Consider the following 24259-nt stretch of genomic DNA (forward strand, 5'->3'; position numbering starts at 1 on the left):
GAAAATGATCAGTATGTGGATCAAATATTAATCCTGTTGCTCTGTACCTCCAAGCTGGCAAGCTTCCCCACCAGACTTTTCATACCCAGCAGCTGGTGGCTGCTGAAAAAAGTAGTTATAAATCTCCTTCTGTACATTTTGCTGATACAAATATTCCATGACTGACTTGTTACAAGGGAAGATACCAAGTGCTTCATCTGCTTCTCGATGTACTGCCTGTGCTAGGTTTCTATTGCCCTAATTTTGCAACTGTGTAGTTTTCTATTACTTCCCTATGTATGCTGCCTAATATCCAGGGTTAAGGTGGTACAAGGCAATGATTTACCTGCTCATCTTTTACCAAATGACAGTGTTCAGATTGTCATACTGGTCTAGATGTCTAAATGCCCCCCACTCCTCCTTTCTTCTTCCATTTTATATGAATGTGTACCAGAATTTATCAGCTCTCTTTAAATGTATCTCCTGTTTTGCATATCCAGGCTCACTTCACCAGGTGTTGCAAGGTCTTCTTCCATGTTTGAATGCAGTAAAAGCCTGACTAGTTAAAGTCCTGAGCAATTTGGTCTACTTTGACCTAGGGGAGCTGGGCAGTCAGAATTGATGGTCATGAGTGTCCCTTCAAACCTCAACTACTTTGTAATTCTGTGAACTCAAAAGCCCATGTTAGTACCTGTTTCTACATCATGTTGTGAGGTGACAATACAGAATAATCAAAATTTTTAATCTTGTTATTTCTTTGAAAACCCAGCTAGGTCAGATGCCACTTCAGGAATAGTGTCCTACAATCACTCCTTGATGCAGGTAAAATACTTTCTCCTACCATCCTGGAAGGCTACTGCTTTCCAGCAATTTCTAGTGGGATCCATGCTGACATATTCCTGAAGAGGAGAGAAGAGATATTGCCCTTTTAGTAATTAGAAGGCATAGAAAAGAAGGTACTATTCCTCTTCCAAATCCCTCAGCAACAGTGATTATGACTATCACTGAAATCCAAAGATGAATTGCATTTCTTTTCCCTAACTGCTATTGTTTTATTTCAGGGCAGTGTCTTCCTAGTGAAGGAAGTTTTTATTAGCTCTTTAAGTGTAGGACTGATTACTCACCTGGCAGTGAATGAGGCTTTTAAAGATACAATCAGAGCAAGCTGAATGGCTTTCCCTGGTTCATGCTGCAGTTACAAACCTTGAATTGCTCAGGGAATAAAAAGGGGCTGTGGCTCTCTTTGACCTCATCAGACATGGAGGTACAAACACTCTGGAACAGCCTGATGTATGCTGCAGATTGTAACACCTTCCTTTGCCATGATTTGAGTGCATGAACACATAGAGCTGCATCCTGGCCGGTGAGTAATAACAATTTCTGGAGGAGAGGTACTGGCTTTTACTCACGTAGCAAGCATCTGGTGGAAATTTTCTGCAAGGGGATGGTATTTAGAAATAAGAGACTAAATTACATTCTTTCTGTGCTTGAGACCCAGATGAGGTATCAGTGCTAGTGTTTGACACTGTGTTTGGCAGTCTCCTTGGTGGGAAGGGGGGTTGTGCTCTCGCAGTTGATACAGTGCTTAACACACTTGGGTACTGTTGGGAGCCAGTTATTGATGGTGGATTTCCTGGATTCAGAAATCTGCCAGGAGATAAATTGAGGGGTCTATTCATCTGTTTCCACTTAGGTTATGGAAAGACAGCTAGCTGGGAATAACTTTTACAGTGGATTTGAAATGGTGGCTTGGAGGCTTCATGTTGTTCAGCAGTGTCTTTTGTATAAGAAATCTGAGATAATAAGCATGGAAGCTATTTATTGCTTACACTCTTTTTCACAGATTTAAGAAGAGTAGAGATTTTAAACCATTATTTTCTGTAGTACCAAAAATCTGTACACCTTTTTCCTACACCGTCTCTGTTTTCTGTTTTTCTGGATATGAGCTCATGTGTATTATGTTAACATATTAATCGAAAGAAAAAACAAACATTTTTTTTCCTCTGTTTGAATGCTGTTAATTTTAGGGGCCTGGGCCTAGTTCATTCAATGAAGAGAGACATCTGCTGAATTCAGTGGATATGAGGTCCTGTGATTATGCACTTGGGCCTGCATCTGCATAGATTCTGCACTAGGCTGCAGGTCTACATTTAGACAATCACACAAGAAAATTTAGCATTTTGAAAGATGCAGAATGCAGCTGTTTCCTGTCATTATGTTTCACATTTACTGAAGTCAGCAGTTACTCTTTTCCAAGCAGTGCCTTTCAACAATAAACAAGGCAAATGCTTCCAATAGAACCTCCTGATGACTTCTGTTTAATTTAAATATATATATTGCAACAGCAAATACAGCAACAGCATGGAATATAAAACCCATTAACACATACTCTAAAAATTATGTGTAAGTGTAGAAAGGAGAGGAAAAGAAAATGCATTTCTTCTGATTACTCATTGCTGTATTTAGGATAATTTTTGCATGTTGGAGGAGCGTGCAATATATATTTTTATGTGTAATAAATGGAGTTCTCTCTTTTCAGGCACACTGGAACTCCATCCTAATTGGAATTGGAGTGAGCAAATCAATAATTGATACTTACACCAAATCCAGAGGCATGCTTAGTGCATTATAGACAGTAAGTAAATTTCAAGACAATGGTTTTAGACAATTCAGGGAGATGAGTGTTTAAAACAGGAGACTGTGAGTGGTTCCTTGGTGAAGAGACCTACTGAAGCACAAATCTTAGCGCCTGATGGCACCAAGTGGCTGACCAGAACTGTGCCAGCTTTTCTTGACTAGTCTCTCCCTTAGTGCTGAGAAGCAGCTGTGTGTGAGACCGGTTGCAGGGATTTTTCTGGATCTAAATAAGAAGGCTTAAAACCAAATGGTGTAATAAAATAGACATTGTAATAAGATATAATAAAAAGAAGAATATGGATAGTTAGTAAATTTTTTGTCACTTCAGAGGCTTGGAGTCCTGCATTCATGCTCCATCAAATGGACCTTGGATATCATCCACCTGGAATGGATTTTCCTCCTCCTTCCCATGCTGTAGTGCCTTTTATTTTGTGTAGCTAACAGAATCACTTATCTTTTCCTGATGGGTTAGGGTTTTGTTTCTGTTGTAACATCCCATGGCACAGGGAACTCCAGCATGCTCTTGAAGTGACTGCTACTGCTGTTGTACAGGCTTCTGAAGCCCCAAGTACAAGGATCAACACACCAGACATGGTCTGGTTGAGTTCACTAACTCTTGAATATGGTATTTTCTGCAAGGCTCCCAGTACAGAACTGAATTCCAAATTAATGCTATCTGAGTTCTGAAACAAGCCTAGATTTTATTCTGCATTAGCTATAATCAGTATTGAGAAAGAAAGTAGGAGTTTTGTCCCACTACCTTGCTCTCTTTTTTAAGAAGAGATGTATATTCTCAGGCATGTTGGTGAGGTGTGTAACATTAAATGATCTGGATTTGGTGGTGAAATGCTAGTAATTCTGCCTTTAGACCTTCCAACAAAGATGTACCATGACACTGACAATACAATAACTGGGCTACTGGATAAAGCCTGCTGGAGGTCCCTTTTGATGCAGAAAAAGTCCCCTCTTGATTTTTCTGGGAAATCTTGCAGATGCATGTAATATGGCATTTGGGCCTTGGGATGCTGTGATGCAGCACAAAGAGTGTTGGCATATGGCACTAGTAACTACAAAGTGTAAGCAGGTAAATGAAGATTCCTTGCCCTCCAAGCCTGTACAAGCTGCTTCTTCTTCAGAGCTCAGGCGGTCTCCTCTGAGACCAGTGATGCAGGATGTTCTCTCTTCTATGGCTTGACACCCCAGCCTGCTGGGAGCAGGGAAGGGCTCAGGCATCCCAGGGCTCAACCAGTGGCACAGTGTCTCTCTTCCTGCCTCATGTAAGATTGAGAAGGATGGAGATGGGGAGTTTTCCTCTGTGTAGCTTTGCCTTTTGTTCTACAGCTTCTAACACTTTCTAGAGTAGGCTGGACAGGAATAAGCAATGTTGACAGTGAGAGTCAGGTGGGTTTGAAGAAGGGATCCCCTTCTTCTCTCTCCACCCTTGCTTGACTAGACTAGTCACAGCATTCTGTGCCTCCTTCTCCACCTTTTCAGATTGCTCTCAGAGGAATACTAACACCCTCTAATAACTCTGTCAGACATGTCAAGGGATTTGTTTTATTAATTCCAAGACTGGGTACAGGAAATAGATTATAACTTGGGCCGTTTCATAGGCTTAACAAACCTTTCTCTGCTTACTTATTTTTTTTCCCCTCCAAATCTCCTTGGGTTAACTCCTTTTTCTGTTCTTTGTGTTACTATTTATTGAATATTCTCATTGATGTATATGTCATAGGAAATATGCCCAAAGTTCATTTCCATCTGTCATTTTTAGATAATAAGAAAGGAACAGAGGCAGCACAATTTACAATGGATTTGGTAGTAGTAAATGCCTTTTGTAGCTGTCATGGTGATGTTCTGAGAACGGGACAAAGATGAAACTCCTTAGCATGTGTGCAGGCTCTTCCTCAACAGGAGGAGATGTCCTCTCCTTCTGTGGGATATGGTGGGCAATGCCTCCGTTTCCAGTCTCTGTGTCAGCCTTGCAGGTGATGTGGACAAGGGTCGAACACCATGGGCCTGGTTTCAGTGCTTTGAGCAGATTGCAGACTGTCAACAATGAAACTAGTTTTAGCTTCTTGGGTCATATGGCTAGTTCAATTTTTCATGTAAATTTACAAGACTACTTAAAAATAAGTTAATTTTCATGGTGGTCATCTTAGGAAAGTCCACTGTTGTGCATTGGCATTATCAGCCTCTTGGTTGTCTTTATGTCCTGATAACCTTCCAGCAGTACTGCCTTGGCTGCATCTGAGAGGTCAGAGAAGAAGTAGCTACATTGGTGAATCCAGGGAAGGCATTCCTGACAGGGAGGGTATTTCATTTAGGGGCAGTCATCCAGTTGCCATCCTTTCCTGATGCCTAAATCGATTGAAACAAGACCATTAGAGAGAAACTGACTCCTGTATCCCTAAGATCTCTTGTGTGTCACCTCCAGCTTATAAGAAAAAGTATTGCTATGACATGATGTGGCCCCTGAAATGTCACATTAATTGATTTAGTTCTTGTTAAAGTCAGGAGAAAATTTGTCTTGTAATGGGAAGATAGTTTCAATTGTAATTAAAACATGAGGAAGCAACTGCCCATGGGAATGTTGCAAATAGCTTTTGAAATGCTTTTCAAAGTGTGTGAGATTTTTCACCATGAATGGAAATCTGAATGAGGATAGGAGTTTCTAGCCATAAGTATGTGCTGGAAACAGAGATAGAAGAGTGGAGCAGATACAGAGATGTTTAGGTAATGACACTGAAGTGTGACATAGAAGCATGCCTGTATGATTTTAGAGGGCCATAGATTCTTGTTTCATCCAAATTGGGAAGTAAAGAGAAATCATCTTCCTCTCTTTACCTAAGAAAATTGAAAAACAACTTTCTATGTGACCATGCCACTGTTCCTAATACATGAATGCCTTACAACTATTATAGCTAAAGGAGGGAAGTCATTTAGTCTCTTTTTTTTTTTTCCTGTGAGTGGCTACTTAGTTGGAAAATCTTTGTGATTTCCAATATGTAGACAATGAATGACTATGGTGACTTTTTGCTGTTTGCATGGAACATTTAATAACAAATGGTAGTGCTTGTGGAGGAGACAGTGTGGTGTAATGTGCCTAACCTGGGCACATAGCATCGAGAATGTCCATGTTATTCTGTAACATACTTTGTTCTCTGCACACAGGGGCTATAGCTTGTTCTTGGCCCAAGCATTTCTAGTGAATTCGAAGGCAGATAAATGCTCTTTATAGGACTGCAGGCATGATATTGCTGAACAGAGAGAAGAAGGGGCCTGGATCTGCACCAGCGTCTGGTGAAGTACAAGGGCTGCTGGAGTGGTAGGGTGATCTTAGTCTGATTTGCCCAAACACAGTCTGCATTTCTTACTCATAAACTTGTCAGTCTGTGTTTCTGATGAGAATAATAGCTTTGTTCTCATTGGAGTTTTGATCATATTGGTACTTAGGAGAGGGAAGGACTTCTGATGGGTTTAGACCTGTGCTAAAATATATTAGTTATACAAATGGCCTGGTAGAACTAACTTCAGGATAAACATCAAAACTAGTCTTGATGTAGATAACATTGGTGCCTTTTCACTACAGGTAAAGTACAGCTGCTATCTGCAGAGGATATTGATGGGCCAGGACTTTTCAGTTTAGAAAAGAAATGGCTAAAGCAGGAGGTGAAGTAGATATTTATAATCAGGAATATTGTGGTGATGCTGAATAGAAAATGGTTATTTGTGTATTTTATAAAACAACAGTTTGGGGATACCCAGTTGCAGGTTTTAAATGAAAAAAGAAAACTAGTTTCACACCTTTCAGAATAGATGTGACAAATACATAGAGGGAGAAATCTATCAAGGAATGATCAGCATTTTGATCATGATGCAACCTCCACCAGTCTCACTGCTGGATGTTGTTGATAATGGTACTGTGATTTTTCTTGGTTCTTTGACTCTTCGCTGAGTACCTGTGCATTGCTGCTGTCAGAGGCTTGACTTTGGTGTCTGCCCTGCTCCATTAGTGAAGCTGCTGGCTTAGGATGCCTGGCAGATGTTACTAATGGGATTGTCTGGGTAGAGTGTCTTTTGAATTAGAATAATAAAATCCTAGAAAATGGGATTGAAAAAAGTCACAAGGACCAGCAAGTCTTTCCAAGACAAAATCAGGTGAATCTGAAAAATTAGTGAGAAACACTTGTCTAGTCTTTTTTAAATAGTCTTCAATGCTTTTGGCAAGCTCTCTGTGGCCAAAGTAGTCCAGAGCCTCACTACCCTGTTCCTACCAAATTTTTCTGACATTAAGCCAAAACTTCTCGATGTTCCATCATCATAAGTTTCTTCTCAATCTCTCTATGATGAATATGAAGGACACTTTTTTCTGCTTGCATCTGCCCTTCAGAAGTGATATAGTTATGTATCTTTTGGTTCCCCACAGAGCATAACTGGCTGAATGTATATGCATGAGGGTGTTATGCAAAATAGCAGGGAGCAAATCCTCTGTTTTGTCCAGTGTCCAGACACCTAGGATGAAACATAGAGAAGTTTCCTCCTGGAGTGCTCAGGCACTGTATCTAGGCAGCTTAAGTAAAGACCAACAGATTGTTTGGAGGGCACTGAGTAATTAAATTCCAGTTGGATTTTTGCTACTAGTAGTCTACTATTGACTTTTCCCCAGCAATGTAGCCTGAACCCTGAGGAATGTATGTGAGCATATATGTTAGGATGTGTGGGAGAGGATGGTACTGTCACTGAAAGCTGTGAAATCAGCAAGCAGCTTTTTCTAAGAATAGTAATGATACAGAGTTAATTAGAGGGATTATTAGGAATTTGTTTTGCAATATTTTTTTTTTTTCTTACTGGAGCCAAGTAACTCTGTGCATTGGTTTCTGAAAGCAGTAAGCATACTTAATCAATCCATACCATGTTGATATGAAAGCTCTTTTCTGTATGGCTACACAGCAGTAGCAAAAACATAGTGGTTTGCAAATGTCTCCCCAGCTAGTTTGAGCACACACTCTGCCTGAGTATTTTGGTTCCCTGAAAGGAAAAAGCTTGGCCCCTTAAGGTAAATGCTCCATTTTGCTCAGTAGGTAAAGGCTCCACTCAAATTTCCTTTGCTTTAGAAGGTGATGTACTTGGGCATAGGTCAGTTGACCTTACATTTGGCCCCGTACAGAGGGTAGGCTGCCCACAACATTAATGTGCACAGGATGGAGAAAAGGATTGGTGGCCTTAAATCACTGTAATTCAGATAAGATTTGAAACCAGATAAGTTTTGAAATCAAATCTCTTCATCTCATTTAAATCATGAGTGCTTTAAAATCACACAGCACTTTTAGTAGAATCAGCAAAGTTTCATTCTGCCTCTTTAAGTAATTCTTGTTGTTCTAATTCTGACATGCTAAACTGCTGTATGGTGTTCCTATAAGCTGTTAAACATCTGTCTCTTTCACTTCAGAGCTGGCTGCTTTTCAGTACTGGATGAATGAGTCCTATATTCACGGCTAATAAGTGCTTTGGGATCCCAAGTATTAGCTGTGCAAAGGCACAGTACCACAAATGTATGCAATTCTATGCAATGTATCAAGTGAATACTATTCCCAAGAGGCTGGCAGCCTAAGAGATCCCATAGGACAAAGAACACAGAGAAATGTAATTGATTGTAATGAACTTGTTTGTGTATGTGTCACCACTTATCTCTACTGAATAAAATCAGAAGTGTTCAACACTCCATTAACACAAATTACAGGGTCCTATTCTTCTGGAGTGAGACAATAAGGCCTACACCTGCTAGTACTGTGAAGTTCTTCATGATCCCAGTGTGTTGCTCAGTGATAGACATCATAGGCTTCTGGAGTGGTCTTGGATTTGTTTCAGTATCCTAAACATTTAGCAACCTAAACATTTAGCAAATTAATCCCATGGAAGGACACCAGGGATGCATCCTACTACCAGTGTAAAAAAAAGATGTTAAGCAAACATGAAGGATGAAAATCATGACACTCTTAAAGTAATTTTCAAGTCCTTTATGGATTCAATAGAGCCAAGATTTTAACTTTGGTTAACCATAAATACAGCAGTCTTCAAAGTGTGTGTTCAGTGTGAGCACTGTATCCAGGCATGTGCTAATGCTTGAAGCTGATCTCATTACTGAGCCGATCTTTACCCAAGCAAATTGTTGTTATAAGGTGTTTATACGATGGAGATGCTGTTTGTTTTTGAGTTGCTGTGACCCTCCCTGATGGTTTTGAACCACTGTGTACTGAAGAGAAAGAACAAGAGTCTGTAGGAGGTGAGGTAGGACCATGTGTTTATCTGTGCCTTAACAGACCAGATTAGGATAGAATGAGACCACTTGCCAAATCAGCATGTGAAATTAACACTTTGTTTGATCAAGTATCAAATTAATGAGGAATTTGCTTTTGCCAGTTTGAGGTGTTTCCAGCTGAATCAAAATGCAGCTTTTCATATTGTTAAAATGTTCCATGAGAGCTCACTTAGGAGGTAATCACCCAGTTCTGAGTCACCAGCATCTCTTACTACCACACTTCAGGAGTTCAGACTGGCTCATCACATATCTTTTGAATCATTTCACTGACCGCCATAAATGCATCAATCTATGGTCTGAATGGTTTATGTTTATATTTATATGTATATAAATATGTCAAATTAAATGCCTGAGTTCTTAACCAGTCATGCTTCTATCAGTGAGATTCTACCCATATCTATTTCTGTATTTGCAGAATGATGAGAGCCAAATCTACTTTAGAAAAGCTGTTTTAGGTGTCAGTATCTGAATAATCTTCAGAGTATGGTAATTTTTGTGTCTAAAAGCTGGGTTTCCTCTAATTTGGGAGTGGGTGTCCTATGACAAAAAATACCTCTAAGTTTTATGGCTTTTGCCTTCCTCCTCTCTCCAGTTTCTGCCTGCTCCCCAGTCCTCTCTGCACACTGTTGTTCAGAGTGAGAGTAAGAAGAGAATGCTGAAGAGCGATGCTGGAGAACTTCAGTGCTGTTCACCTCTAGGTGCTTCTTTGCACTTAACCTGGGATGCTTCTCCTGCCAGCTTGTTTGTGACTTGGGAATTCAGTCAGTAGCTCGCAGTTTAGCTGCCAAAAGACAGGTGTCCACAGCACATCAAAGCAGGGGACAAAATTGAATAGATTGCAGAGATGGAAATGAAAGTCGGTCTTTTCAAGTCAGGGTGATGAGTATTGGTAGGGCTTGTGCCTTCAGAAAGTTTGTATTGTCCTTGTCTTCCAGCTGGAGAGAGAATGTGCTGTCATGATACCTTCCCTTTTTTGCTAAACTTTGTGTTAAAAATGTTAGAGTGAAAAATACCTCAGATGTTTCCTGTACAGGCATGGAAATGATCTGAGCTATAATAACATTTGCTTTGTTCCTCCTGCTCCCCTTCATCCTCCACCCCACCCAGATAGATGGCTGGGGCTGCACCAGACAAAGGCAGCGGCCCTGCTGATCCCTCTTTCAACACAGCTATTATCATCAAAGAACAAAAGCAAATACTGCTGGCTTGCGGCTCAGCCCTTTGCAAAGGAGCAATAAATGGACTCCTGTGTATAGGATAAAGCAAGCTCTGCCTTCTCCTACCTTAAGAGACAGACCTTTCTGTGTTTGAACTGCTCTGAGCTGAAGGAAGTGGAGAAACCTCCATCTACAGTCCCGTGGTCACTGAATTTTTTTGTTGGCCATGGGTTCTGCATGCTCCCTCTTTAATTGGAATGCTCTGCCTCCTCAGTCCCTCTGGCAGGGAGGAGGGCTGTCTAGGTGGAGGAGGGTAGCACTAATGGAAGAAGAAGAGAGTGGGGACATGTTTTAAACAGTCCTATTGTGAAAAAAACAGAAAATCATAAAGAGAATTTGAAAGAACATCTCAGATGACAGGGTCTGAAGGAGTGTCATCTCAGGTCCCCAAATCTGGTCACATTAACCAAATGCCATCTCTGTCATTCACCTTTCTTGAGGCATTAGATGTCTCCTAATTGTAGAGCTACCAGCCATACAGTAGGGTGAGTCCCTTTGGTCAATATATGCAACCACAGTTTTAATTGTGAACCAAAGTGGAGTAACATTCCACACTGCAAAAGTGTGATGGTGTTTCCTATAGGAACTTATATTTAATATTAAAAAATGTTTTTTTCACCCTGGTGGTGATTGGGCCCTGGAACAGGCTCCCCAGGGAAGTGGTCAAAACACAAAGCCTGACAGACCTCAAGGAGCATTTGGACAAAGCTGTCAGGCACATGGTGTGGTTCTTGGGCATGGTGCTGTGCAGGGCCAGGAATTGGACCTGATAATCCCTGTGGGTCACTTCTAACCCAGAATATTCTATGCTTTGTGCTCCTGTGACTTGCATGGCAGTTTCACTTGTATGCCACAGTGGTATTTATTGTAGGGTCTTTTGTGACAACTGACTGGCTATGTGTAATTTTTTTGTCTTTGCAAAGAAAGCAGTGCTTTCTCTTGTTGTTTTAAACTAAAAAGCAAGTAGTTTCACCATTTGGAAATCAGCATTTGCCAGCAGATACCACATGGGGGGGTGTCTGCAATACAAGAAACTCCTTCTGCATTTACTATGGGAAGTAACACTAATGACCTGGGCTGCCATGTAGGTAATTACTGTGGAAGTGTCACAGAGATGCAGATAGTGACTCTAGTGGTGCAATTAGTGTATACAGAAATCATTTTGGGTGGAAACTTTACAAAAAAAGATACAGCAAAAAAACGTAAGAGTTAAATCAGTCAGGATGGGGCATGCCTGCTCTTAGGGACATTGGCACAAAAAAGAGACAGGTAAAAAGAAATCTCCTTGCTGTTACTTGCCATTGAGAAACTAAATTTTAGAGATGCTTATGTTAGCTTTTAGCACTTTATCATTTCCCTTTTTAACACCTTCATTACCTGTTTAATTTTCGCACAGTTAAGTAAATATTATTTCAAGCAGTGTATCAGTTACAGCCCACTGCCTCGTCTCTTACTTGCTTAGTGTGTTTATCCCTTGCTAACCCTTGGCCAGCTCTTTCCTTTACCCTTTCTATCTGCTGATGGTTTTATTTCCCAGTCTCCCCACAGACTTCCTGCTGGAGCACAGACACCCTGGTGAGGCTGCCTGCTGTTCCAGGCCCCCATTGGAAGCCTGGACTGCAGCACTGCCTGCTCCATTGTGAGGTGTGCAGGGAGGCTCAGAGGAAAACATGGGTCGAGAACTTTTTACCTGCTTAGAATAGCATTTCAAGTGGATGCTGGATTATCAGAAACATTTGCAATACTTTATGGTAATCGCTTCTACCTCTTTTGAGATACCTGATCATCTCTAACTGCTAGTGATTTTTCCCAAGCAGCACATCAACTTAAGGCTGCTCCTAACAGTGGACTTGTAAATTCTGTGTCATCATGTTCACATCCTAGAGTGGTGTTTAAGGGTCTTCTCCTTCCTTCTGCCCCTGCTATCATCTTCTTTTGCTTTCCATCCTCAGTGCATGCATTGCTACCTGATACTTCTTTTCCTACCTAAAAGTAATTACTTTCGTGTAAACTTTCAGTGCTTAGTGTCCTTCTAGGCCTGCCTAGACACTGGTTCTTAGATGCAATTATGGGCTAAAAGAGGAAAGGCAGCAGATAATCCACATCAGATCTGCCATATATGTTTAGTAAAAGCCATGGAATTTAAATGAATTGGTGCAACAGCCCCTCCCCTCTTCATGCATTGTTTTATTTGGGTTGTTACCTCCTTAGGAAAGGACAGCTTGCTATATGTGTAATGTTCCACAGAGACTTTTCCTCAAATGGTTTTGGAACCATTAAAAAGTGGTAAGCGAAAAGCAGCATGCATGGGAATCACTCACCATGGAATTGCAAGTGTCTCAGGAGAGCAAGTGGCACCAGTTTCACAGGAACACAGTGCGTTTGGACAGGAAGGTAGAATACTGATGGAAATTGGAGGGCACACTGGGAGAAGGAGAATATAGCTTTAGACCTTTGTGTGAAGCCAGTGCACTCAGTATGTCATGCTCCTGGATTTGTGGCACAAGTAGTCTGGGGTCTGTAGTCCAAATCATTACTGTATTTCTTTGAAGCCTTGCTGGAAAGGTGAGAACTCCACCAGCCCAACTCCTGGACAAGGGTACAAGCTTCCAGGGGAGAATGCTGTCTATGGACCTCTATGGAACTGGCCTCTGTTTCCACAAGCAAGTTTTTTTTTTTTTTTTTTTTGAGGGTTTCCTTGTAAGGAAAATATTGCTCTAATCCTATGAGATTTCATGGGATTCTCCCTCTTGGCATTATGATAAGTGTAGCTTATTCAGAGGAAGACTAAATTTGGGATGCTAAAAAAGTTATGAGAAGCATTTGATTCAAGTACTTTCTTTGGGATTGGTGGGCTCTGCCCAAAACAGACAGTACATTTAAATATATGCCTTCTGTCTTACCAATACTATGAATTACATGGTCTTGCTCCTTCCTTTTTAAAGGACTTATTTTGAAATTTATGTGATTGATTCTGAAAAGTGGTCTTATACCACAGAGAGAAAAGGTATCATATGACACTTTTTCTGCATTTAGCATTTTGAGAAAGACTATGTGCAGAGCTCTGGCACACTTCCTTCTCCCCCACCTCTACTACTGTCTGCAATGAAGGATGTTTTTTGGAAGATGGTGGGCAGAAAGAATGAAAAGGAATGGGCTCTCTTCTAGACTATGTCTTACATCTGGTCATAAATTCACATGGCCCCTTATAAAAGGGGAGCAGGTTCTTTTAAATTTTTCTGGAAACTTGCTTGAATTTATGTGCTATAGAAGCCTTCTGTAGGCAGGTTGGGTTTTGTTTCTCTCTTTTGCATTTGTGTGTGTGAAAAACATAGAATATTTTAACTAATATTCTTACAGGAACTGATGTGGCTTGGTTCTATCTGATTCCAGGAACTCTCTCCGGACAGATATGATGGTGGATTCACTTTGACATGCACAGTGGAGAGGGAGCCAGTGCCTCCTCCCTTGCATGGCGGCGTGCTTGGATGCAGATGGGTGGCCTTCAAACAAACCTAATTACTTCTGGTTTTGCATGAAATTGATTTCCATGCAAGGATGCTCAGTTGCTGTGTGCATCTCTAATGGCTTTTTTTCTCTTCTCTTTCTTTCTCTTTCTTTTCTCCATTCTGCTTGCCATGAACGCACCTCAGCAGATGTCAATCATATTCCAGGTAAGTGTTACTTTGGCTGAGATGAAAGGCTGTTCCTTAAGGAATTGTGGTAAGTTACCAAGGCAGGTCTCATCCTGCTTCCTGCTGGACATCATGAGGACTGGATTGCACAGGCTTTGCTGAAAGAAGGCCTTCATAATAGCAAAGGTCAAAAACTTCCCTCTTCAGAGACTACATTGTGTTGGTCAGTTAAAGGGATGCTTTCTTAATGAAAATTACATTGAGAATGGTTGCTTGTATTGCTAGTTGAACCTGGCATTGAAAACTCCATTATATACAATTTATTTCTGATACATCTCTGTGTAGTCTGGCATAAAAATCTAGTTTAGTCATTTTCTTTCTCCTACTGCAGTCTACTCCACTTGCTACTCCCACTGATAACATGTTGAATTTCAGTTCTACTAACAAAAGGGTTTTTTGTTGTTGTTTTATTTTACATTTTTATAAGCCAGTGAATATATTTCTGGCTGAATCTGAATGTGTGATCTTATTTAGGTATCAAAATTTTATTCCCACTAGGGCACAAATGATTTAAAAGGAAAAATGAATGTGTTTTGTGTACTTGTTTATATGTGCAGTTCTCCCACAACAGCTTATGTTACCACAGAGAACTCCAAACCTCCCTCCTCAGATTGCTGCTCAGTGCTGACAGGATCAGGGTCCCCCAGCTTCAGCTACAAGTGTAAGATGAGCTAAGCTACTTTACTCTAGTCCACATTTTGTTGCCAATGAAACTTTAGAAACAAATTTTTACTTCACACTTGGACAGTTCCACCTGCTTTATCATTATGTGAAATGGAAATGAGAGCCTAAGAAAGCACCCTACATTGCCCTGGCTGGAATGGGATAATGGGCAAGTCAAAGCTCTCTTCTCAGCTTCCTTCATAACTTTTGCTAAACCTGACCTGGGAGTGAGTTATCTGGATCTGGAATGTGTTCTCTGTTCAATTTGCTTATTTACTACACTTGGATAATCAGATCTTGTGCATCACTTCAGAGAGATGCAGGGAGGGCCCGTCACTTGGGTATTTTCCTGGCATATTTAGCCTTTTTGGCTTCTCTCATCAGCCCCCTTTTTGTTCTACTGAGAACTTTTGCATTCTGTGTGCATCTCAGCCGACAGCAGTGGGAATGGAAGTGGCCGAATGGCAAATATCACCTGGCACGCTTTGGAAAGAAAGGCTCTGTTAACTTTGATGTGCAATCTTTTCAGTTATCTGTGCGGCTGAAGCTGCACCAGCTCTGCCCCAGTCTGAGGTGTCCAGGAACTCCTGTTTCCTCTTGTCTTGGCAGGATCGGACAGGACATGCACCAAAGGCTTCGAGTTACAAGTCTCTCCACAGCATCCTGAAGATGTTGATGCGTGTGGCAGAGGAGGATGAGTGAATCGGGAAAGCATGGCCTTGCTATGCTCTGCCAGTAGGACACATGATACTGTGCCAGTAATGAGCATTGCCTCAAATAAGATCAGGGACATCTCCAGGTGTACAGGAGCTGATAGCATCACTGGTAGGATCCCAAGCAGAGGTGGCCCATCCAGTACAGGACTCTGCTGCTATTAGTGTGGGCGCCATGGAGCAGTCCTCTTGCCCTTTAGTCTCATTATTTATATGCTTAGATGAGCATTTTTTATTCACCCCATTGCTCATACACACGTTCTTGTTTTCAAGAATGCTGTATGCTTTCTCATGTGGATTTTAGTCACATGTGGATTTCTAGTGACATAGGAATGCTTTTTCATGTGTTCTCTCAATCTCTGTATATTTTCAGTCCGACAATTACCCACACTTCATTAGAAGGCTCTGTCACTGTTTACTCCTGGGCAGTCTCATCCCTCTGCTCATCTCACCCTCAGGGAGGCATGGCACTGCTGTGGAGTTGTGCAGTGACGTGGACCTCCAGGGGGGTTTGGGTCTACACTTCTCCTCTGCCATGCTATGCAGACACTTTGTACCTATTTGGCCATCCAGCTATCTATATTGTAAGGACAGAGCCTCAGGCCCCCATCAAAATGGTTACTTTAACCATCTACTCTTTGAAAGACAAATTAGGGATTTTATGTGCTTGTGGTAACTACCCACAGGCAGCAGAAGGGTTATAAAGAGCCCATTGATTAAATAAGTGTTCATTATTGTTGAATAGACTGGTTCAAACTAATTCCCCACTAAGAGGAGGTAGCTGTGAATAGGCTGGGGCTGGCAGCAGTGGGCACCACAGGGTTCTGCTGGGTGCAGTTACTCCAAGGTGCAAAGAGGTTGTTTATTTTTAAAGTAAACAGAAATGTGTAGCATAAGCCTTTCCTGGCTGTGAGGTCTCTTCTTGTGAAGGACACTCCAGCAACAGAGGCTCATTGCCATATTCTTTTCAAGAGCCAACTTGATCCCGTCTGGCTCATTTCACATATAAAAGAAGTTTGTCAGATGTCAGCCACCTTTCCTGCAAATGTAATAAAACAACACCACCACATTTTGAACAGTGCCCTGGAGTTGGGATTGTTGCTGTCTGCACTCGGCTGGGTCAGTGACTTGCTGTGTCATGTAGAGGAGAAATAGCTTCTTTCAGTAGTTAAGTTTTCCCTCTGGGGTTATAGCCACAGCCTCACCTCACATTCCCAACCTGGTTTGACTGCTGGGGCTGAATATTATGTAGTTTAAGAGCCTTAATACAAAGGTTAAGTGTCTGTCTGGGAAGTGGCATGCAGCACAGACCGGAATGAATTTCTCTGTCACTTCTGCACAGTATCTGCTTCGTTCTTTGCACCTTCTGTTCTTTACCAGTGGTATAGATTCTGAAAGATAAGTAGTTGGGAAAAGAACAATAGATCAAAGAGAAAGTTATATGCTCCTTTCTCACTTTTATTTTATTTATTTTTTTTTAGTGGAAGAATATATGCAGCAGAAAGAACTAATATGGTTCCTTGATATTATGGAGGCTGTTACTGATACCTGGGGAGGGAGGTGTCAGAGTTTAAACAGTGCTTTTCCTATTCATACCATGCTTATTCCTATTGTGGGAGAGATTTTTAAATTTTTATTGGAAGGAGGCTAAGAGATTAAGTCCTGGACATTTGGCTGTCATGATTTTACTCCTGACTAGTGTTTGCATATAATTGAATGGACAAAACCAAGTAGACATTACCTAGGTAGCTCCCAGATGAAAAATTAGTCTTTGTTTACCTGAACAAATGCTTTCAATGATCTCTGCATCTTCATGAAGGATAAGCATATTAGCACATTTTTGATCCAGGTCTTTCATCTTTCAAATGCCATCTTTAAATGCTTCTTTCCCTTCTTTATCTCAGGCTTGCTGTCATAGTTGGTCTCCCATACTCCATGTCACAGGGTCATTTAAGCAGTACCTGTATGCTGGCTTCTGCTTCCTTAAAGAAGAACTCTGGCTTTGGGCCATGAAGATGATGGGTTTCAGCCCATCTGAAGTTTCCTGTTTGCAGAAGGTGCTAGGTCAGAGTCAGAATCCATCTATGCCATATCGTCAGTGCTGCTCATTAGGAGTTGGAAGCCAGTATGTATGAGCTTAGGTTCTTCATAGGTGTCACCATTATTTTGATTCTTGCATGCCCTTTGCACAGCTTCTGTCCCCTAATGTGATTTTCTTACACTGGAATGTGAATGTTTTTAGCTGCATGCAAACCCATTTGCAAAAATATGGCAGTAGTAATCACTGGGGTGAGAGGAAGAACTCCTCTATCCTGGAAGTGTGTTTTTATGAAAGTAGATGCTTTGGAGGAAGTTTAAGAAACTATGATAGCATAGGTCTTGTCTCAATACCTTGGTGTTTCCTGAAAATTACTATTTTAAGGACTTCCTGACCTGATACTGCATCTAGATTGTGTTCTACAGTCATTGATGGGCATATTTTTTCTGGATATATCCAGTCTTTGTTTTTCTTAATCCACTTGTATTTTTAACTCCACTGTATCCTGTAATTAAAAGTCCCATTGTTTAATAATTGAAATGTGCAACATACTTTATTTCAGTTGTTTCTACACCTGTTACCTGAGAATTTCATTCAGTGACTCCTATTTTTTATGTTTCCCACAAATAAAGAAAAATATATTTCCTGTTCACCTGCTCTGTCTCAATTGGGGTTTTATCTCAATCATATATATTGTCAGAGGTATCTTTTCTAAGCTGAAGAATTGTATTCCATGTCTAACAGTTATTTTCCCAACTTTTGCACCTGCTTGATCAGGTGCTCTGATTTGCAGTGATACACATCTTGTGGATCAGATAAAATGCATTCACTCTCAGGTTTTGCGCGTGCACTCTCACATTCTGTGTGCATGTGGCCATCTTTGGGAACACTTGCATGTTTATTTTTATGTTTTCAAACACCACCATGTTTGTAACCCTTCCTATGCAAATACTTACAGGAGAATGCCACATGGAATGTCAGAATACAGAAAACTCTCAGTTTCTGCTGGTAGTGAGAGGAGGTAGTATTTTTTTTTTTTTTACTATTGCTTCCATAGACGTTGGGGTAAACAACTTTCTCTGGTTTCTATCTCATGTTCTTATTCCTTTGATCACTCAAAGTAGATGCCATTCACCCTGACTCACTGCCCCTGATAGTGACAAAACCTATCCTGGAATTACATCACAGCAGAGGGAGAAAAGGGGATGGGAAAGAGGAGCTAGCACAGCTGTTGTGTGTAATTGGATTGGAAGTGGGCCTGTGGCTACAATAACAAAACTGCACTCCTGGCTGGGCTCGCTGCTGGGGCCTGAGAGCAGCCCCTTGGCTGTCCTGCATGTCATGGTTGAATCACACAGAGCTGCCCTCCCCAGCCTGTGCTACTGCTTTGCTGCCTTAGAAGAAAAAGGCCCCATGTACACCAGCAGCCAAGAAATCAGGTTACCCTCTTGGCAGAGCTGACCTGTCTAGCAGGTGAAAGGTCTGAACTAGGCTGCAGAATGATTTTACTTCTTTATCCATTCTCCATTCCATCTCTCAAGAGAAGGGTTTTGGTTCTTTTGAGTCTCATCATTTGGCCCTGCTGGAATGTCCTCTTTTTTGGTACCTGGGGATTCTTAAGGAATTTTCCTTGGACTTTTGGTTTTTCAAGATACCTGTTTTATGAAGACCACATGGAAGACAAAGATCTTGTCAACTCTCTTCCCTAATAGAAAAGGGAACTGCCAATAGAGCTGGGGTATGAGGCTCAGAGTAGAGAAAAACCTATTTCTTAAGGAACTGCTAGTTTTAGGATATTCAGAAAGGAGGTGAAAACAACAGATTCCAGTACTCATCTGGGTGCTCTTCTCTGTAGTGGACGTTATTTAATTTCTGGAAGAGTTCCTGCTTGGCATTTCTTTCTTCAGCTTTTCCGTGAAGGATTTTGTGCATATCCTGGACTAGAGGGTTTGATGTCCTATCTCAGACATACACTGCAGCTGGCCCTGCTGTTGTCTGAATGGGTCATGCAGCCTGAAAAAATGTCCTCTTTGGGCAAACTTGCCCCAGGGGAGATCTGGATTGCTGCTGCTGCCTGGCAGTCTCTTTTCCCACTCATTAAGAGCTTTTGGGCTAATCATTTGGTAGCATCATTAAAAGGGAAATACTGAGGCTGCCTGCCATAACAGAGCAATTCAGCAGTGTGTGCACACCCACGCACACGTGCACACCCCCCGATCATGGGCCCAGTAGCACAGGACAAGCTGTAATTAACTAGATGAACGAGTCTATCTTCCTTTGTTGCTGCAATCACTTGTCACTCTCAGCTGTGTTTTGTGCTATCCTCACCTTCTTATGTTTTGTAGCTTTATTTTCCATTTTAAGTACTAAGTAGTAATGGGGTGGGAGGGAACAGGATTCAAACTGTTTCCAAGGTTTCCCATTATTTTCTCCTCCACACTGAAAATTGTCCCTAGCAAACTCTTAAAGATGAGGACTGCTGTTTAATTACATTGCTCTTTCATATCATTGTACTCTGAAGCTACTTTTAAAAATATCCTTCTGGCTTTGTAAGAATCCACTGTTAGCCCTTGGTATTTTGTACAATTAGAGCCACTTAATTTTACTATTTCGATATAAAAAGCAGATGGTTTGCAGTTTTTTTTAAAGTAGTTTGAAATGTTTCTTTGAGATCAAGGGAGCTTAACTTTGAACTTTAATAAAACTGATTGGATAGCAGGTTAAAGAAATATTAAAAAGCCTCCCAGACCTAAATAGGAAAAGTCAGTTGTGGCAGGCATAAATCATGGCCAGAGAGCAGAGTTTGGGTCTGTCTGCCCACAGCAATGGACATATTATTTTAATAACAAACTGATGTTCTGAAGAAACAGACTGCTTTCTCTTCACATTACTGCTGAATGTTCAAAGAAGCTGGGCCTCGAGAGGCTGAGTACAAGCAGATGTTTATCTAAAAAACCTGTCAAGAGTTTTCTTCTGAAGCCACGCACTTGTCCTTACTGTCACTCATGTTTGAAGTTCAGGAATAGAAAGTCACCATATTTTTGACTTGGACATAAAATTTCTTTACAAGCACATGAGCCATTTATTCTGAGGTTTTCCTAAGCCTTTTCCAGACTACTTACTATACACCATTTTTGTTGGGCAGCAGTTCTGTCCAGCCAGTAAATTATTATAAGGATGACTAGATTGGTTTTGAAAAAGCATGAAACCCCTTGGCTACTAGAGCTCATGCAGATTTTTATCAACCTTTTCTAAGTTCTACACTGGCTTTCCTTATAGCTATAATCAAAGTTTCTTGTTGAAAAAATCCAAGATTCAAAGGAAAATGTGTTTCACCTGGGTTTAGGTGGAAAATCAGATTTTCTTATAGGATTCTTCTGAAATGGGATGGCTATTGGCACAAACATTCTGATGGTAGAATATGTGAATAATGTGCATTGGGGCATAATGAGTTCATTTGTATCCTGAGCCTGCTGAAAAATTTGCTTGTCTTACTGACTGCTGCCCAGGTAGCATGGTGATAGGTGTTCCCATTGATCTGGAAACAACTGGTGTAGTTTGCAAGTCTGAACAATTTGTACAGCTCTTGCTTTGGTTTGTTGGATGCCATATTAGTTTCTTACAGTCCAATAGCAAGTGTTACTGCTTTCCACCTTGAGGTGGCTTTGACTTTTATGATTTGAAAATTGTTTTAGTATCTTGTCATGTCTTGAAACTGCTGTAAAGGTGAGACAACTATGTCAGTTCACATTTTCCATGTCGATTTTACTCTGACTGATTTGAGGCCTTTGTTACACATGTTGCAAATGTCACAGATTTTATATCTCAATGGTTGAAGGTTTTGGTTGTTAATGACATTTATTTGGAGATAAATACACTCGATTTCACTCTTACTTTAAAATGCAAGGCAGGAATATTTTCAGATGAGAAAAGCTAATTTTTTTATTTCATTATTTGTATTTTTATTTTACCTAATAATGAATCTGCAATTCTTTTGATGCTTTTTGTTAAAATAAGGATCTCTGTCTATGGACAATGTATGATACAATACTGTTTTTTTTTTTTTTTTGTTCTGTCTCCAAGTCCACCCTCCTTTTTCTTCCTATTTTAAAAAAGGAAAAAATAGCATTGGGGGGAGGGGGGGGGCGGCATTATTTTTCATTAATCTCCATGCTTTTGTTGTCGAGTTGGGACTAGAAGATCAAGATGTACATACAATACCAGTACCATAGCTGCTGTGGTATTTCAAATCTGTGAAGAAGCAGAAAATGCCAGAATATTTCTTAGGGATACTTTCTTTTACAAGTATTTGAACCAAGGCCAAATCAGCAAAGGCCGCAACATTGCATTTCTTTGAGGGTCTGTTCACTCCTCAGTTCAGGCAAAGGGCTTGTGGGGATGCATCTGGCTGATGTGCTTGACAGATAGGGCACGTGGCATTGGCCTTCTGGGGATAAGGACAAATAGAGGTGTTGACTTTCCTGACCTTTTGAGATTTTTAAAGCTTCTCCTTGGCTGGTGGAGAGAAAATGGATCTTTTTCTAGTGTGATTTATGGTGTTTAATGTAGACTCTTGCTTAGAACTTTCTCTGGGGGTTTCTCTTTGTGTCCAAGTGAACAAAACCCTGCCATCCCCAGTAGCTGCACCTGTTGATGCTGGGCCTCTTAGCTGTGACTTTCCTTTCCCACAGTGTACAAGGCCTCAGGATCGCCATCTCCATTCTGGATCTGATGTTCCCTCCCTGTTCAGCCAGCTTCTGCTGCATGTCATACTGACACCGTCCAGCCTTTTCACTTTTTTGGCATTGGTACAGGGATTCTGTGCATTATAGGTCCTAACAATTATACTTTCGTCTTCCTGCCTTTTATGGTGACTTTCAAGTGTCCACTTGATCAGACCTAAGATTTGCTTGTCTAGAATGATGGGGTCAGTAGCCATAAATAGAGACAAACATTCAACCTACTCTCCTAGCAGAGCAAATGATTCACTGAATTATATCTTGTAATTTAAACCAGAAGTGTCCTACAGTATCAAATCTGCTAGGTTTATTTATAGCTAAAAGACCTAAAAGAATCTAAACCTATGTCATGTTTCTGATTATTTTTCTAAATCCACAATAATCTTCAAGAACATTAAGGTATTTGCATTCCTTAGACTGTACAATTATTAATCCCCTTATCTGGCTTGAAGTTCTCTGTGGGTGAACATATTCTTAGGATGATCTGGATTTTAGATTTCTTCAGCCAACGCAAAGGAAATCCATAAAAGAGAAAGGAATAAACAAATTCAAACTCAGCATGCTGCTTGTTGAAAATTCTCATTCTAATAAATTCATTTGACCTCTCAGCCTCCATGAAATTAAAAAGTCACAGCCCTGTTTGATTAAAAAAATGACTTAAAATATGAGGTGTGTGGTGTGTATGTGCATCGAAGGCCCTGCCATATTAAGTGCTATGAGAGGTAGGACATGTGAGAAGGAATCAACCTAGGGGAAATTGGTCAGGAAACCTAGCATGAAAGGGGTCCCTCATGGCTTGAGTGTGTAGGACTTGATTTTTATTATGTTAATTCTGTGATGTCTTGTGTCACAAAATTGATTAATGGGTCACTTCATGCTTAGTGTCTTGGGCATGGATATATATACAGAAATACCTAAACAATATTTGCATGAATACAGTACAGTAAACGTACTTGAAAATTGGCCTGGATGTAGAACTTGATTGAAACAAACAAGGTTTGTGCCATAAAGAATTATCAGAAAGTAGAGCAGCCCAAGTAAACACTACAGTCTCATCTACAGAGCTGACAATGACTGTCTCTGCTCAGGGGGGCTCTGCTGCCTTCTGGCTTTACCTTCAATTCTGAAACTGAAGAGTAGCTTTAGCTATAGAGCCATAAAGTAGCACACTGTCTGAGGAAATGGAATCTGAAGTTCTTCCCAGAAAGGGTGTGGAGGCATATTTAAATAGATTACAGGTGATTTTTTTAGTCCTTTCTATGCCTGATGTATTGGTGTCTAATTAGTAAATGTGAGCAGTGTTGATAGACTCCTAAAAATACATGATGAAGCCACGTGTTCAATAATGATGATAGCTTTGTGTATGTGTATGCTTTTAGACCAAAGGATTCATCTGAAGCAGGTGTGGTGTGATCATGGCATCCCTTTTACTGACCACTGCAATCTTGAATTTAGTCTTTAGCTGAGGAGAAGTTATTTCTGTATCTCTCCAGAGGAACAACAGCTCACTGCAGACTGCCATTGCAGACCTTGGCTTCCATGGCCCATTTAGCTATAGTGGTGTGCAGTGCCTCTGGAGCCACCTCCCCAGGGATGTGCTGAACCTCAGACACAATTCTGCAATGAGCAGCAGGTTTTTTCTTCCAGTGACAAATGTTTTCCTGCTCAGTGTGGGAAGCAGTGCCTGCTAATGTTTGTGCCCTGTGTGCTACAACCATACTTGGTCTAGTTCAAGTATGTGAGCTCCAATCCTGCCAGGTATTGGACTATGACCAGTGTGCATGGATACTACTGCTTCTTTTTCAGTTTTGTTCTTTTTCTCTTACTTCTCTCTGTCTCTCTCTCTCTCTCTCTCAGGCCTCTCACACCTGATGATGGGTGAACAAGGTAAGTCCTTCCACTTTTTCTTTCCTTCTGTCACTGATCATGAAGGAGCTTTGTCCCTGCTGCATTTCTGGGCTGGGCTTTGCATAAGAAAAGCAACTAAGCTTACAGAGTGCCAGTCAAGCCATTTGCATTTTTGCCTCTGTGTCCCATGAGCCAAGGCTTCTTGTCAACCTAGGACTCAGGGGCCCAGGAGGGAGCATGAAATGGCTCCATGGATGGTAAAAAGGTAGGCATCCCTCTTCCATGCAGCCCACCTACTACTTTATCTTGCCATTTCTTTCTTCTTGTGCCAGCTGTAATGACTCCCACTTCTGCTTACTAAATGTAGACCTCCGTGTTGGTCTTTATTTTAAGAGTACAATTATTACA

At 41.0% G+C, this 24259-nt stretch overlaps 1 protein-coding gene across 21 annotated transcripts in view; it reads left to right on the top strand.

The window, feature by feature from the left end:
• Positions 1-24259, top strand: part of NRXN3 (neurexin 3) — a 961434-nt gene that overhangs the window by 70802 nt on the left and 866373 nt on the right. For 18 of the 21 annotated variants that reach the window (XR_005257043.1, XR_005257044.1, XM_038137596.1 and 15 more), the window contains exons 3-4: positions 13809-13829; positions 23861-23890. Coding sequence is in view for 19 of the 21 variants with exons in the window: in XM_038137596.1 (XP_037993524.1) it covers positions 13809-13829; positions 23861-23890 (51 nt within the window). In the remaining 2 variants the exon portion in view is untranslated. The remainder of the gene's footprint in view (positions 1-13808; positions 13830-23860; positions 23891-24259) is intronic. The other 3 variants (XM_038137615.1, XM_038137599.1, XM_038137607.1) reach the window with 1 other exon arrangement.

Source organism: Motacilla alba, chromosome 5 (assembly GCF_015832195.1).
Source record: "Motacilla alba alba isolate MOTALB_02 chromosome 5, Motacilla_alba_V1.0_pri, whole genome shotgun sequence".
In the NCBI taxonomy this organism is placed as follows: Eukaryota; Metazoa; Chordata; class Aves; order Passeriformes; family Motacillidae; genus Motacilla; species Motacilla alba.